The 19,039-nt window shown below is 39.8% G+C and overlaps 1 protein-coding gene across 2 annotated transcripts in view; it reads left to right on the top strand.

Annotated features, from left to right (window-relative positions):
* Positions 1–313: 313 nt before the first annotated feature.
* fam13c (family with sequence similarity 13 member C) overlaps positions 314–19,039 on the top strand; it is a 33,105-nt gene continuing 14,379 nt past the window's right edge. Inside the window, exons 1-4 of one of the 2 annotated variants that reach the window (XM_062059127.1) lie at positions 314–1,069; positions 6,498–6,729; positions 6,813–6,942; positions 7,006–7,087. In XM_062059127.1, the coding sequence (XP_061915111.1) occupies positions 895–1,069; positions 6,498–6,729; positions 6,813–6,942; positions 7,006–7,087 (619 nt within the window). In that variant the 5' untranslated portion in view covers positions 314–894. The remainder of the gene's footprint in view (positions 1,070–6,497; positions 6,730–6,812; positions 6,943–7,005; positions 7,088–19,039) is intronic. The other variant, XM_062059126.1, reaches the window with a different exon arrangement.

The raw sequence follows: 19,039 nt of genomic DNA, 5'->3' as shown, positions 1-19,039 counted from the left end.
CACACATACACACACACACACACACACACACACACACACACAGATGATAATTACAGGCCTGCAACTGTGACGCACAATAGATCCATCCAAGTCGCTGCTTTTGTTTTTAGACAAATGCGTGTTTATAACAACAGGGCACCTTCAATGGTTGTCTATTTATTTTGACACCTTTGTGTACGTGTCAGTTTGTGTATGTGAGTTTGTGTATGTGTGAGTTTGTGTATGTGTGAGTTTGCCTGCTTGTGCTTCATCTCTAGATTCCTCCTCCTCCTCCTCCTCCTCCTCCTCCCTCCCAACATCCCTCCACTGATGACGCACAAGGCTGTGTTTTTTTTATGAATGAACAGCCTCAGGAGCGTGAGAAAAGCCAAGATGAAGATGAGGAGGATGATGTCAGAGCGCCCCCCCCTCCTCCCACGCACCCCCACCTAAAAACCGCCTCAGACCGCACCGCTTCATTCCAGCCTCCATGTTCGTGACACGGAGGCAAGCGGCTCCACTCCACTCCCGCAGCGCCATCAAATAGGCTCGCCCTGACAACGTTGCCGTGGAAACCCCTCATCACGTCTCCTCCTCCTCGCGCACGCCCACGCCGCACGCATCGACACGAGCGGTATTCCCGCCGCGCCCCTTCTTGCCGTGCCTGATGAATAATCCATGTGGAGGCAGCTGGCTCCACGGAAGGCATGCCATGTGCATTTAGGGATGCTCTCCCGCTCAGATGATGGACTTCTTCACGTGGAGGCCATCTGACCCCGCCGACTTGTTTTTGAGGAAGGCGACAGCCATGTTCCTACTGACCTCTACCAATTCCCCGTACGCGCTGAACGCCGCGTGACGCCTTCGTCCCCGGCCCCCCCGTGGAGGACTTACGGCTTAAAGGAAGACGTCGCCATGTTCTGCTTCTGTTTCCAGAGCCCGTCCCTCAAGCTGCAAGCCCTGGAGGCGGACACGGGTCCCCCTAACCCAGCACCCGAGGACCAGAAGAGCCTGCCAGCCCACCGCCAGCCTCCCTCCAGTCACACGCCGGTTCTCCACTCGCCTCCGCCAGTGGAGCGCCCACAGCCTGGTGAGTTCCCTCAAATGTCTTTCTGAGCGTGCAGCACCACACAGAAGCACCGCGCTCGATTTAAAATGTCCTCTGCACTTGTGAGGAGGGAAGTTGTGCATTAATACCTCACTGACTATTAATACCTCACTGACTAACATGCATGCAGAGTGAAGCTCCTTCATGGACCAATCAGTTCAATGTTTAGTAGAACATCCTCTCAGAAGAAGTCATCAATTTAGTCTGAAGTGAGCGACTGTAGACGCGCCTCTCTTCAGTGACTCACCACGTCTCGCTGGCTGCTACACAGAGGTGGGTAGAGTAGCCAAGTAAGAGTACTGTTACTTTAGAGATGTATTACTCAAGTAAAAGTAAGGAGTAGTCAGCCAAATATTTACTTGAGTAAAAGTCAAAAGTATGTTGTGAAAAAACTACTCAAGTACTGAGTAACTGATGAGTAACCTGTTCCTTTAATGATGACGGCAACAAATAATGCACAAAAACATAAAAAATAACAATGAGCAAATTCAGAGCCAGGAATATCTCTTAAGCAACTAAAACCATAATATATATTAAATAATAATACATTAACATAAAAAAAATGAAGGCAAATTGAGCCACAATAACTTAACAGCACCATAGGCTCAGTAGGCAGAGATTACAAAGGAAAAATAAATAAATGAAAGGAAAATAACAAGTTAGCCTTTACGCAAACCATAAACTGATAGGTGTGGGCTGCACTTGGGAACACACTGTGCACTTCTGGTTGGTGTTTCTATGCGTGTGTGTGTGTGTGTGTGTGTGTGTGTGTGTGTGTGTGTGTGTGTGTGTGTGTGTGTGTGTGTGTGTGTGTGTGTGTGTGTGTGTGTGTGTGTGTGTGTGTGTGTGTGTGTGTGTGTGTGTGTGTGTGTGTGTGTGTGTGTGTGTGTGTGTGTGTGTGTGTGTGTGTGTGTGTGTGTGTGTGTGTGTGTGTCTATGAGGCCGCAGTGTGTTAATAAATGTCCCCACACGATGTACATTTGACAGTGATTCATAGCAGGGAAGCTAACATCAGCCTAAGGTGACAGCCAAAATATCTACTAACGTTACTTACCGCCATGTGCTTCCTCAAATTTGATGTTGAGTTCATGTAAGCTTGTTAATCATGTGACCGCCTGGCTCTGTTTGATTGGTGTAACGGAGTCAAACGTCACCAGTGACTGCATTTGATTGGTGAAACGGAGTCAAACGTCACCAGTGACTGCATTTGATTGGTGAAACGGAGTCAAACGTCACCAGTGACTGCATCTGATTGGTGAAACGCAGGCATGCATAGATCCTACTTTGAAGGTCTGTCTGACGGACCAAAACAAACAAAGCGTGCATTAACAGATGGATAAAAATCAGTAGCGAGTAGCGAGCTGAATGTAGATAAATGGAGCGGAGTAAAAGTAGCGTTTCTTCTCTATAAATATACTCAAGTAAAAGTATGTTGCATTAAAACTACTCTTAGAAGTACAATTTATCCCAAAAGTTACTCAAGTAGATGTAACGGAGTAAATGTAGCGCGTTACTACCCACCTCTGCTGGTGAGTCTACCAAAGCAAATAACGGCTGTGTTCTCTAATGAGCACAAACATTGTCATGAACAGCTGTGGCTGTAGGCAACCTCTTCATGAAGGTTGCTTTTTTAGAAAAACTCAACAAAATGGCAGTACCCGCATTTGAAGTATCATGTGTAGTGTTGGTGTAATGGTATGAACATGACTTCTACACTATGTTGCCAAAAGTATTTGGCCACCTGCCTTGACTCACATATGAAGCAGAAGTGCCATACCATTCCTAAACCATTGATTTGATTGATTGATTGAAACTTGTATTAGTAGATTGCACAGTACAGTACATATTCCGTACAATTGACCACTAAATGGTAACACCCCAATAAGTTGTTCAACTTGTTTAAGTCGGGGTCCATGTAATCAATTCATGGTAACCCATAGGGTTCAATATGAGCTTTTGCAGCTATTACAGCTTCAACTCTTCTGGGAAGGCTGTCCACAAGGTTGCCGAGTGTCTTTATAGCAATTTTCCACCATTCTTCCAAAAGCGCATTGGTGAGGTCACACACTGATGTTGGTGGAGAAGGCCTGGCTCTCAGTCTCCCTTCTAATTCATCCCAAAGGTGTTCTATCGGGTTCAGGTCAGGACTCTGTGCAGGCCAGTCAAGTTCATCCACACCAGACTCTGTCATCCATGTCTTTATTGACCTTGCTTTGTGCACTGGTGCACAGTCATGTTGGAAGAGGAAGGGGCCCGCTCCAAACTGGAGCATTCAAAGTTCCTTTCACTGGAACTAAGAGGACAAGCCCGACTCCTGGAGCGGGCCCCTTCCTCTTCCAACATGACTGTGCACCAGTGCACAAAGCAAGGTCCATACAGACATGGATGACAGAGTCTGGTGTGGATGAACTTGACTGGCCTGCACAGAGTCCTGACCTGAACCCGATAGAACACCTTTGGGATGAATTAGAAGGGAGACTGAGAGCCAGGCCTTCTCCACCAACATCAGTGTGTGACCTCACCAATGCGCTTTTGGAAGAATGGTGGAAAATCCTATAAAGACACTCGGCAACCTTGTGGACAGCCTTCCCAGAAGAGTTGAAGCTGTAATAGCTGCAAAAGGTCATATTGAACCCTATGGGTTAGGAATGGTATGGCACTTCAAGTTCATATGTGAGTCAAGGCAGGTGGCCAAATACTTTTGGCAATATAGTGTATATCGCAGTATTCTTAAATGTGTTTAAAAAATACTTTTTTGAGCAAGTGAATGTTTTTTTTAAATAACCAAAATTAATAGACACACTGTTAAAAAACAACAACACTATTTTGCATTTTTTATATTTCACTGATAGTGTTTTAGTTTTAGTATTTTATCTGTTTTAATGGCTAAGCTTTTATTGTTTTAAGTATTGATTTGTACTGGCACACTTTTTAATTAATTTAAATCAAAAGTATGTAACAATTGTACGGAGCCCCTAAAGGGACATGGGGGATTTTTTTTTTTTTAATTGTATTTTTTATTTTATTTTCTTAGACATGTTTGCCGTGCGCACGAGAAACATGTCTAAAAAAAAAAATAACAAAAAAAATTAACTTTTTTAATTTTTTTTTATAACTTTATAAAAAGTTTCTCGTGTGCACGAGATACATGTCTAAAAAAATAAAAGAAATTATTAAAAATAATAATTCCCCCATGTCCCTTTAGGGGCTCCGTACAATTGAAATCCATTTATTACCTTTATTATTTCTGGCAGACGTGCCTTTTTTATTTTTTGTGGAGTTCTCTAACGTTCAAGTTGAATATACTAATAGTTTATATACTTCAAATATATATACTGTATATATTAAATTACTAAGTAATACGGTCAAAAATAACAAATAAAAGCCACAATAAATGGTCATAATTATTGCAGAAATACAAAACACAGTAAAATTGCAGCAAAACGACTTACTTGTCAATATTCTCTCAATTACTTGGGGCGGCATAGCTCGGTTGGTAGAGCGGCCGTGCCAGCAACTTGAGGGTTCCAGGTTCGATCCCCGCTTCTGCCATCCTAGTCACTGCCGTTGTGTCCTTGGGCAAGACACTTGAGCCAGTGCCACCCACACTGCTTTAAATGGAACTTACATATTAAATATTCACTATGTAAAAGCACTTTGAGTCACTAGAGAAAAGCGCTATATAAATATAATTCACTTCACTACTTACACGATGTTACTTGTACAGTATCGCCAATACTACAGTGCATCCGGAAAGTATTCACAGCGCTTCACTTTTTCCACATTGTTATGTTACACACTTATTCCAAAATGGAATACATTCATTTTTGTCCTCAAAATTCTACAGTAAAGGTTTTCTTTTCCCCAAATTTTGCAGATTTATTAAAACTAAAATACAAAAAAAATGACATGCACCTGAAAGACTCTCAGACCATCGTTTTTATTTTTATTTTTGTGTAAGGGCCCCCCCTTCTGGATGCAGTGTAGCATGAAAGTAAGGTTTGGGTGTGGTTACTATACTGTTTACCTTGGCACCGGTGCCATTATGGAACCATACGTACTCCTAAAAGTGGTGCCATTATGGAACCATACGTACTCCTAAAAGTGGTGCCATTATGGAACCATACGTACTCCTAAAAGTGGTGCCATTATGGAACCATACGTACTCCTAAAAGTGGTGCCATTACGGAACCATACGTACTCCTAAAAGTGGTGCCATTATGGAACCATACGTACTCCTAAAAGTGGTGCCATTATGGAACCATACGTACTCCTAAAAGTGGTGCCATTACGGAACCATACGTACTCCTAAAAGTGGTGCCATTACGGAACCATACGTACTCCTAAAAGTGGTGCCATTATGGAACCATACGTACTCCTAAAAGTGGTGCCATTGTGGAACCATACGTACTCCTAAAAGTGGTGCCATTGTGGAACTGGAACCATACGTACTCCTAAAAGTGGTGCCATTATGGAACCATACGTACTCCTAAAAGTGGTGCCATTATGGAACCATACGTACTCCTAAAAGTGGTGCCATTACGGAACCATACATACTTTTGTGCCATTACGGAACCATACGTACTCCTAAAAGTGGTGCCATTATGGAACCATACGTACTCCTAAAAGTGGTGCCATTATGGAACCATACGTACTCCTAAAAGTGGTGCCATTACGGAACCATACATACTTTTGTGCCATTACGGAACCATACGTACTCCTAAAAGTGGTGCCATTACGGAACCATACGTACTCCTAAAAGTGGTGCCATTACGGAACCATACATACTTTTGTGCCATTACGGAACCATACGTACTCCTAAAAGTGGTGCCATTACGGAACCATACGTACTCCTAAAAGTGGTGCCATTATGGAACCATACATACTCCTAAAAGTGGTGCCATTACGGAACCATACGTACTCCTAAAAGTGGTGCCATTACGGAATCATACGTACTCCTAAAAGTGGTGCCATTATGGAACCATACGTACTCCTAAAAGTGGTGCCATTATGGAACCATACGTACTCCTAAAAGTGGTGCCATTACGGAACCATACATACTTTTGTGCCATTACGGAACCATACGTACTCCTAAAAGTGGTGCCATTATGGAACCATACGTACTCCTAAAAGTGGTGCCATTATGGAACCATACGTACTCCTAAAAGTGGTGCCATTATGGAACCATACGTACTCCTAAAAGTGGTGCCATTATGGAACCATACGTACTCCTAAAAGGCCTAAAAAGGTGAAGTTGCATTAAAAAACATAACGTGTGTTAGTCCTCCATCAACTGTCCCTCATGCAAGCTGACTGGAACACCAAAATAAATATCAATTAGAAAGATATCCACACCTTCTGCCTCTTGGCTTGTTTTTCCTCCTCATTTGTCTTCTCTGTGTGATGGTAGTCGACTCCTCGCCATCCGGTCCTGCGTGCTCCCCCGCCCCGCCACCGTGGGGCGATGAGGAGCCCCTGTCCAGCTCTCCGGGCTCCACCAGCAGCCCTCCTCTCCTCTCCAGCCTCACCACCAGCGAGTGTCCCGTGCCGTCGCCGCGCTGCCCCAACCTGAGCGGCAGTCTGCGCTACAACCTGGACCCCGACAGCGCCCCCTCGCCGCCGTGCTCGCAGCACATCCGCATGTAAGACGCGCTCGTGTCACACACTTCTTTGCCAAAGGTCAGACCTCGTCAGATGTGTGTGGTGTGGTGTTTCCTGGCCCTAGGGCGCGCTGCAGCGTCCGCGCCGAGCCTGATGACGCCGCCTCGTCCGTGTCGGTGCTGAAAAGACACGTTCAGACCTTGAGGAAGAGGATCCGGCAGCTGGAGGAGCATTTTGAGCAGGAGAGGCTGAAGGTGAACACCGAAGGCAGAAGGAAGGAGTCAGCACATTTTTACATCCATGCTCTCTTTTCCTAGCCGTCCTCCTACGACAAGACCGCACACCCGGAAGTTGCCAGACTGATCAAGGAGCTCCTGAAGAGCCGCAAGCAGCTTAAAGGTTACATTCAAACATTTACAGTCCTGCTCAAAAGTCACACTAAACAACACTGTCATAAACATGTGCCATATAGTGAAACCACACTAAACAACACTGTCATAAACATGTGCCATATAGTGAAACCACACTAAACAACACTGTCATAAACATGTGCCATATAGTGAAACCACACTAAACAACACTGTCATAAACATGTGCCATATAGTGAAACCACACTAAACAACACTGTCATAAACATGTGCCATATAGTGAAACCACACTAAACAACACTGTCATAAACATGTGCCATATAGTGAAACCACACTAAACAACACTGTCATACACATGTGCCATATAGTGAAACCACACTAAACAACACTGTCATAAACATGTGCCATATAGTGAAACCACACTAAACAACACTGTCATACACATGTGCCATATAGTGAAACCACACTAAACAACACTGTCATAAACATGTGCCATATAGTGAAACCACACTAAACAACACTGTCATAAACATGTGCCATATAGTGAAACCACACTAAACAACACTGTCATAAACCTGTGCCATATAGTGAAACCACACTAAACAACACTGTCATAAACATGTGCCATATAGTGAAACCACACTAAACAACACTGTCATAAACATGTCCCATATAGTGAAACAACACTGTCATAAACATGTGCCATATAGTGAAACAACACTGTCATAAACATGTGCCATATAGTGAAACCACACTAAACAACACCGTCATAAACATGTGCCATATAGTGAAACCACACTAAACAACACTGTCATAAACATGTACCATATAGTGAAACAACACTGTCATAAACATGTGCCATATAGTGAAACAACACTAAACAACACTGTCATAAACATGTGCCATATAGTGAAACCACACTAAACAACACTGTCATAAACATGTGCCATATAGTGAAACCACACTAAACAACACTGTCATAAACATGTGCCATATAGTGAAACCACACTAAACAACACTGTCATACACATGTGCCATATAGTGAAACCACACTAAACAACACTGTCATAAACATGTGCCATATAGTGAAACCACACTAAACAACACTGTCATACACATGTGCCATATAGTGAAACCACACTAAACAACACTGTCATAAACATGTGCCATATAGTGAAACCACACTAAACAACACTGTCATAAACATGTGCCATATAGTGAAACCACACTAAACAACACTGTCATAAACATGTACCATATAGTGAAACAACACTGTCATAAACATGTGCCATATAGTGAAACAACACTAAACAACACTGTCATAAACATGTGCCATATAGTGAAACCACACTAAACAACACTGTCATAAACATGTGCCATATAGTGAAACCACACTAAACAACACTGTCATAAACATGTGCCATATAGTGAAATCACACTGTCATAAACATGTGCCATATAGTGAAACAACACTGTCATAAACATGTGCCATATAGTGAAACCACACTAAACAACACCGTCATAAACATGTGCCATATAGTGAAACCACACTAAACAACACTGTCATAAACATGTGCCATATAGTGAAACCACACTAAACAACGCTGTCATAAACATGTGCCATATAGTGAAACCACACTAAACAACACTGTCATAAACATGTGCCATATAGTGAAACCACACTAAACAACACTGTCATAAACATGTGCCATATAGTGAAACAACACTGTCATAAACATGTGCCATATAGTGAAACAACACTGTCATAAACATGTGCCATATAGTGAAACAACACTAAACAACACTGTCATAAACCTGTGCCATATAGTGAAACCACACTAAACAACACTGTCATAAACATGTGCCGTATAGTGAAACCACACTAAACAACACTGTCATAAACATGTGCCATATAGTGAAACCACACTAAACAACACTGTCATAAATATGTGCCATATAGTGAAACAACACTGTCATAAACATGTGCCATATAGTGAAACAACACTGTCATAAACATGTGCCATATAGTGAAACTACACTAAACAACACTGTCATAAACATGTGCCATATAGTGAAACAACACTGTCATAAACATGTTCCATATAGTGAAACCACACTAAACAACACTGTCATAAACATGTGCCATATAGTGAAACCACACTAAACAACACTGTCATAAACATGTGCCATATAGTGAAACCACACTGTCATAAACATGTGCCATATAGTGAAACCACACTAAACAACACTGTCATAAACATGTGCCATATAGTGAAACCACACTAAACAACACTGTCATAAACATGTGCTATATAGTGAAACCACACTGTCATAAACATGTGCCATATAGTGAAACCACACTAAACAACACTGTCATAAACATGTGCCATATAGTGAAACCACACTAAACAACACTGTCATAAACATGTGCCATATAGTGAAACCACACTGTCATAAACATGTGCCATATAGTGAAACCACACTAAACAACACTGTCATAAACATGTGCCATATAGTGAAACCACACTAAACAACACTGTCATAAACATGTGCCATATAGTGAAACCACACTAAACAACACTGTCATAAACATGTGCCATATAGTGAAATCACACTAAACAACACTGTCATAAACATGTGCCATATAGTGAAACAACACTGTCATAAACATGTGCCATATAGTGAAACAACACTGTCATAAACATGTGCCATATAGTGAAACCACACTAAACAACACCGTCATAAACATGTGCCATATAGTGAAACCACACTAAACAACACTGTCATAAACATGTGCCATATAGTGAAACCACACTAAACAACACTGTCATAAACATGTGCCATATAGTGAAACCACACTAAACAACACTGTCATAAACATGTGCCATATAGTGAAACCACACTAAACAACACTGTCATAAACATGTGCCATATAGTGAAACAACACTGTCATAAACATGTGCCATATAGTGAAACAACACTGTCATAAACATGTGCCATATAGTGAAACAACACTAAACAACACTGTCATAAACATGTGCCATATAGTGAAACCACACTAAACAACACTGTCATAAACCTATGCCAAATAGTGAAACCACACTAAACAACACTGTCATAAACATGTGCCATATAGTGAAACCACACTAAACAACACTGTCATAAACATGTGCCATATAGTGAAACCACACTAAACAACACTGTCATAAACATGTGCCATATAGTGAAACAACACTGTCATAAACATGTGCCATATAGTGAAACAACACTGTCATAAACATGTGCCATATAGTGAAACAACACTGTCATAAACATGTGCCATATAGTGAAACCACACTAAACAACACTGTCATAAACATGTGCCATATAGTGAAACCACACTAAACAACACTGTCATAAACATGTGCCATATAGTGAAACCACACTAAACAACACTGTCATAAACATGTGCCATATAGTGAAACCACACTAAACAACACTGTCATAAACATGTGCCATATAGTGAAACAACACTGTCATAAACATGTTCCATATAGTGAAACCACACTAAACAACACTGTCATAAACATGTGCCATATAGTGAAACCACACTAAACAACACTGTCATAAACATGTGCCATATAGTGAAACCACACTGTCATAAACATGTGCCATATAGTGAAACCACACTAAACAACACTGTCATAAACATGTGCCATATAGTGAAACCACACTAAACAACACTGTCATAAACATGTGCTATATAGTGAAACCACACTGTCATAAACATGTGCCATATAGTGAAACCACACTAAACAACACTGTCATAAACATGTGCCATATAGTGAAACCACACTAAACAACACTGTCATAAATATGTGCCATATAGTGAAACCACACTGTCATAAACATGTGCCATATAGTGAAACCACACTAAACAACACTGTCATAAACATGTGCCATATAGTGAAACCACACTAAACAACACTGTCATAAACATGTGCCATATAGTGAAACCACACTCTCATAAACATGTGCCATATAGTGAAACAACACTGTCATAAACATGTGCCATATAGTGAAACCACACTAAACAACACGGTCATAAACATGTGCCATATAGTGAAACAACACTGTCATAAACATGTGCCATATAGTGAAACCACACTAAACAACACTGTCATAAACATGTGCCATATAGTGAAACCACACTAAACAACACTGTCAAACATGTGCCATATAGTGAAACCACACTAAACAACACTGTCATAAACATGTGCCATATAGTGAAACCACACTGTCATAAACATGTGCCATGTAGTGAAACCACACTGTCATAAATATGTGCCATATAGTGAAACAACACTGTCATAAACATGTGCCATATAGTGAAACCACACTAAACAACACTGCCATAAACATGTGCCATATAGTGAAACCACACTAAACAACACTGTCATAAACATGTGCCATATAGTGAAACCACACTGTCATAAACATGTGCCATATAGTGAAACCACATTGTCATAAACATGTGCCATATAGTGAAACCACACTGTCATAAACATGTGCCATCTAGTGAAACCACACTGTCATAAACATGTGCCATATAGTGAAACAACACTGTCATAAACAGGTGCCATATAGTGAAACCACACTAAACAACACTGCCATAAACATGTGCCATATAGTGAAACCACACTAAACAACACTGCCATAAACATGTGCCATATAGTGAAACCACACTAAACAACACTGTCATACACATGTGCCATATAGTGAAACCACACTAAACAACACTGTCATAAACATGTGCCATATAGTGAAACCACACTAAACAACACTGTCATACACATGTGCCATATAGTGAAACCACACTAAACAACACTGTCATAAACATGTGCCATATAGTGAAACCACACTGTCATAAACATGTGCCATATAGTGAAACCACACTGTCATAAACATGTGCCATATAGTGAAACCACACTGTCATAAACATGTGCCATATAGTGAAACCACACTAAACAACACGGTCATAAACATGTGCCATATAGTGAAACAACACTGTCATAAACATGTGCCATATAGTGAAACCACACTAAACAACACTGCCATAAACATGTGCCATATAGTGAAACCACACTAAACAACACTGCCATAAATATGTGCCATATAGTGAAACCACACTAAACAACACTGTCATAAACATGTGCCATATAGTGAAACCACACTAAACAACACTGTCATAAACATGTGCCATATAGTGAAACCACACTGTCATAAACATGTGCCATATAGTGAAACCACACTAAACAACACTGTCATAAACATGTGCCATATAGTGAAACCACACTAAACAACACTGTCATAAACATGTGCCATATAGTGAAACCACACTGTCATAAACATGTGCCATATAGTGAAACAACACTGTCATAAACATGTGCCATATAGTGAACCCACACTAAACAACACTGTCATAAACATGTGCCATATAGTGAAACCACACTGTCATAAACATGTGCCATATAGTGAAACCACACTGTCATAAACATGTGCCATATAGTGAAACCACACTGTCATAAACATGTGCCATATAGTGAAACCACACTGTCATAAACATGTGCCATATAGTGAAACAACACTGTCATAAACATGTGCCATATAGTGAAACAACACTGTCATAAACATGTGCCATATAGTGAAACCACACTAAACAACACTGCCATAAACATGTGCCATATAGTGAAACCACACTGTCATAAACATGTGCCATGTAGTGAAACCACACTGTCATAAATATGTGCCATATAGTGAAACAACACTGTCATAAACATGTGCCATATAGTGAAACCACACTAAACAACACTGCCATAAACATGTGCCATATAGTGAAACCACACTAAACAACACTGTCATAAACATGTGCCATATAGTGAAACCACACTGTCATAAACATGTGCCATATAGTGAAACCACATTGTCATAAACATGTGCCATATAGTGAAACCACACTGTCATAAACATGTGCCATCTAGTGAAACCACACTGTCATAAACATGTGCCATATAGTGAAACAACACTGTCATAAACATGTGCCATATAGTGAAACCACACTAAACAACACTGCCATAAACATGTGCCATATAGTGAAACCACACTAAACAACACTGCCATAAACATGTGCCATATAGTGAAACCACACTAAACAACACTGTCATACACATGTGCCATATAGTGAAACCACACTAAACAACACTGTCATAAACATGTGCCATATAGTGAAACCACACTAAACAACACTGTCATACACATGTGCCATATAGTGAAACCACACTAAACAACACTGTCATAAACATGTGCCATATAGTGAAACCACACTGTCATAAACATGTGCCATATAGTGAAACCACACTGTCATAAACATGTGCCATATAGTGAAACCACACTGTCATAAACATGTGCCATATAGTGAAACCACACTAAACAACACGGTCATAAACATGTGCCATATAGTGAAACAACACTGTCATAAACATGTGCCATATAGTGAAACCACACTAAACAACACTGCCATAAACATGTGCCATATAGTGAAACCACACTAAACAACACTGCCATAAATATGTGCCATATAGTGAAACCACACTAAACAACACTGTCATAAACATGTGCCATATAGTGAAACCACACTAAACAACACTGTCATAAACATGTGCCATATAGTGAAACCACACTAAACAACACTGTCATAAACATGTGCCATATAGTGAAACCACACTGTCATAAACATGTGCCATATAGTGAAACAACACTGTCATAAACATGTGCCATATAGTGAACCCACACTAAACAACACTGTCATAAACATGTGCCATATAGTGAAACCACACTGTCATAAACATGTGCCATATAGTGAAACCACACTGTCATAAACATGTGCCATATAGTGAAACCACACTGTCATAAACATGTGCCATATAGTGAAACCACACTGTCATAAACATGTGCCATATAGTGAAACAACACTGTCATAAACATGTGCCATATAGTGAAACCACACTAAACAACACTGTCATACACATGTGCCATATAGTGAAACCACACTAAACAACACTGTCATAAACATGTGCCATATAGTGAAACCACACTAAACAACACTGTCATAAACATGTGCCATATAGTGAAACCACACTAAACAACACTGTCATACACATGTGCCATATAGTGAAACCACACTAAACAACACTGTCATACACATGTGCCATATAGTGAAACCACACTAAACAACACTGTCATAAACATGTGCCATATAGTGAAACCACACTGTCATAAACATGTGCCATATAGTGAAACCACACTAAACAACACTGTCATACACATGTGCCATATAGTGAAACCACACTAAACAACACTGTCATAAACATGTGCCATATAGTGAAACCACACTAAACAACACTGTCATAAACATGTGCCATATAGTGAAACAACACTGTCATAAACATGTTCCATATAGTGAAACCACACTAAACAACACTGTCATAAACATGTGCCATATAGTGAAACCACACTAAACAACACTGTCATAAACATGTGCCATATAGTGAAACCACACTGTCATAAACATGTGCCATATAGTGAAACCACACTAAACAACACTGTCATAAACATGTGCCATATAGTGAAACCACACTAAACAACACTGTCATAAACATGTGCTATATAGTGAAACCACACTGTCATAAACATGTGCCATATAGTGAAACCACACTAAACAACACTGTCATAAACATGTGCCATATAGTGAAACCACACTAAACAACACTGTCATAAATATGTGCCATATAGTGAAACCACACTGTCATAAACATGTGCCATATAGTGAAACCACACTAAACAACACTGTCATAAACATGTGCCATATAGTGAAACCACACTAAACAACACTGTCATAAACATGTGCCATATAGTGAAACCACACTCTCATAAACATGTGCCATATAGTGAAACAACACTGTCATAAACATGTGCCATATAGTGAAACCACACTAAACAACACGGTCATAAACATGTGCCATATAGTGAAACAACACTGTCATAAACATGTGCCATATAGTGAAACCACACTAAACAACACTGTCATAAACATGTGCCATATAGTGAAACCACACTAAACAACACTGTCAAACATGTGCCATATAGTGAAACCACACTAAACAACACTGTCATAAACATGTGCCATATAGTGAAACCACACTGTCATAAACATGTGCCATGTAGTGAAACCACACTGTCATAAATATGTGCCATATAGTGAAACAACACTGTCATAAACATGTGCCATATAGTGAAACCACACTAAACAACACTGCCATAAACATGTGCCATATAGTGAAACCACACTAAACAACACTGTCATAAACATGTGCCATATAGTGAAACCACACTGTCATAAACATGTGCCATATAGTGAAACCACATTGTCATAAACATGTGCCATATAGTGAAACCACACTGTCATAAACATGTGCCATCTAGTGAAACCACACTGTCATAAACATGTGCCATATAGTGAAACAACACTGTCATAAACAGGTGCCATATAGTGAAACCACACTAAACAACACTGCCATAAACATGTGCCATATAGTGAAACCACACTAAACAACACTGCCATAAACATGTGCCATATAGTGAAACCACACTAAACAACACTGTCATACACATGTGCCATATAGTGAAACCACACTAAACAACACTGTCATAAACATGTGCCATATAGTGAAACCACACTAAACAACACTGTCATACACATGTGCCATATAGTGAAACCACACTAAACAACACTGTCATAAACATGTGCCATATAGTGAAACCACACTGTCATAAACATGTGCCATATAGTGAAACCACACTGTCATAAACATGTGCCATATAGTGAAACCACACTGTCATAAACATGTGCCATATAGTGAAACCACACTAAACAACACGGTCATAAACATGTGCCATATAGTGAAACAACACTGTCATAAACATGTGCCATATAGTGAAACCACACTAAACAACACTGCCATAAACATGTGCCATATAGTGAAACCACACTAAACAACACTGCCATAAATATGTGCCATATAGTGAAACCACACTAAACAACACTGTCATAAACATGTGCCATATAGTGAAACCACACTAAACAACACTGTCATAAACATGTGCCATATAGTGAAACCACACTGTCATAAACATGTGCCATATAGTGAAACCACACTAAACAACACTGTCATAAACATGTGCCATATAGTGAAACCACACTAAACAACACTGTCATAAACATGTGCCATATAGTGAAACCACACTGTCATAAACATGTGCCATATAGTGAAACAACACTGTCATAAACATGTGCCATATAGTGAACCCACACTAAACAACACTGTCATAAACATGTGCCATATAGTGAAACCACACTGTCATAAACATGTGCCATATAGTGAAACCACACTGTCATAAACATGTGCCATATAGTGAAACCACACTGTCATAAACATGTGCCATATAGTGAAACCACACTGTCATAAACATGTGCCATATAGTGAAACAACACTGTCATAAACATGTGCCATATAGTGAAACAACACTGTCATAAACATGTGCCATATAGTGAAACCACACTAAACAACACTGCCATAAACATGTGCCATATAGTGAAACCACACTGTCATAAACATGTGCCATGTAGTGAAACCACACTGTCATAAATATGTGCCATATAGTGAAACAACACTGTCATAAACATGTGCCATATAGTGAAACCACACTAAACAACACTGCCATAAACATGTGCCATATAGTGAAACCACACTAAACAACACTGTCATAAACATGTGCCATATAGTGAAACCACACTGTCATAAACATGTGCCATATAGTGAAACCACATTGTCATAAACATGTGCCATATAGTGAAACCACACTGTCATAAACATGTGCCATCTAGTGAAACCACACTGTCATAAACATGTGCCATATAGTGAAACAACACTGTCATAAACATGTGCCATATAGTGAAACCACACTAAACAACACTGCCATAAACATGTGCCATATAGTGAAACCACACTAAACAACACTGCCATAAACATGTGCCATATAGTGAAACCACACTAAACAACACTGTCATACACATGTGCCATATAGTGAAACCACACTAAACAACACTGTCATAAACATGTGCCATATAGTGAAACCACACTAAACAACACTGTCATACACATGTGCCATATAGTGAAACCACACTAAACAACACTGTCATAAACATGTGCCATATAGTGAAACCACACTGTCATAAACATGTGCCATATAGTGAAACCACACTGTCATAAACATGTGCCATATAGTGAAACCACACTGTCATAAACATGTGCCATATAGTGAAACCACACTAAACAACACGGTCATAAACATGTGCCATATAGTGAAACAACACTGTCATAAACATGTGCCATATAGTGAAACCACACTAAACAACACTGCCATAAACATGTGCCATATAGTGAAACCACACTAAACAACACTGCCATAAATATGTGCCATATAGTGAAACCACACTAAACAACACTGTCATAAACATGTGCCATATAGTGAAACCACACTAAACAACACTGTCATAAACATGTGCCATATAGTGAAACCACACTAAACAACACTGTCATAAACATGTGCCATATAGTGAAACCACACTGTCATAAACATGTGCCATATAGTGAAACAACACTGTCATAAACATGTGCCATATAGTGAACCCACACTAAACAACACTGTCATAAACATGTGCCATATAGTGAAACCACACTGTCATAAACATGTGCCATATAGTGAAACCACACTGTCATAAACATGTGCCATATAGTGAAACCACACTGTCATAAACATGTGCCATATAGTGAAACCACACTGTCATAAACATGTGCCATATAGTGAAACAACACTGTCATAAACATGTGCCATATAGTGAAACCACACTAAACAACACTGTCATACACATGTGCCATATAGTGAAACCACACTAAACAACACTGTCATAAACATGTGCCATATAGTGAAACCACACTAAACAACACTGTCATAAACATGTGCCATATAGTGAAACCACACTAAACAACACTGTCATACACATGTGCCATATAGTGAAACCACACTAAACAACACTGTCATACACATGTGCCATATAGTGAAACCACACTAAACAACACTGTCATAAACATGTGCCATATAGTGAAACCACACTGTCATAAACATGTGCCATATAGTGAAACCACACTAAACAACACTGTCATACACATGTGCCATATAGTGAAACCACACTAAACAACACTGTCATAAACATGTGCCATATAGTGAAACCACACTAAACAACACTGTCATAAACATGTGCCATATAGTGAAACAACACTGTCATAAACATGTTCCATATAGTGAAACCACACTAAACAACACTGTCATAAACATGTGCCATATAGTGAAACCACACTAAACAACACTGTCATAAACATGTGCCATATAGTGAAACCACACTGTCATAAACATGTGCCATATAGTGAAACCACACTAAACAACACTGTCATAAACATGTGCCATATAGTGAAACCACACTAAACAACACTGTCATAAACATGTGCTATATAGTGAAACCACACTGTCATAAACATGTGCCATATAGTGAAACCACACTAAACAACACTGTCATAAACATGTGCCATATAGTGAAACCACACTAAACAACACTGTCATAAATATGTGCCATATAGTGAAACCACACTGTCATAAACATGTGCCATATAGTGAAACCACACTAAACAACACTGTCATAAACATGTGCCATATAGTGAAACCACACTAAACAACACTGTCATAAACATGTGCCATATAGTGAAACCACACTCTCATAAACATGTGCCATATAGTGAAACAACACTGTCATAAACATGTGCCATATAGT

The sequence above is a fragment of the Entelurus aequoreus genome, linkage group LG09, assembly GCF_033978785.1.
Source record: "Entelurus aequoreus isolate RoL-2023_Sb linkage group LG09, RoL_Eaeq_v1.1, whole genome shotgun sequence".
NCBI lineage: Eukaryota > Metazoa > Chordata > Actinopteri > Syngnathiformes > Syngnathidae > Entelurus > Entelurus aequoreus.
This window is presented reverse-complemented; position numbering and strand designations above follow the sequence as displayed.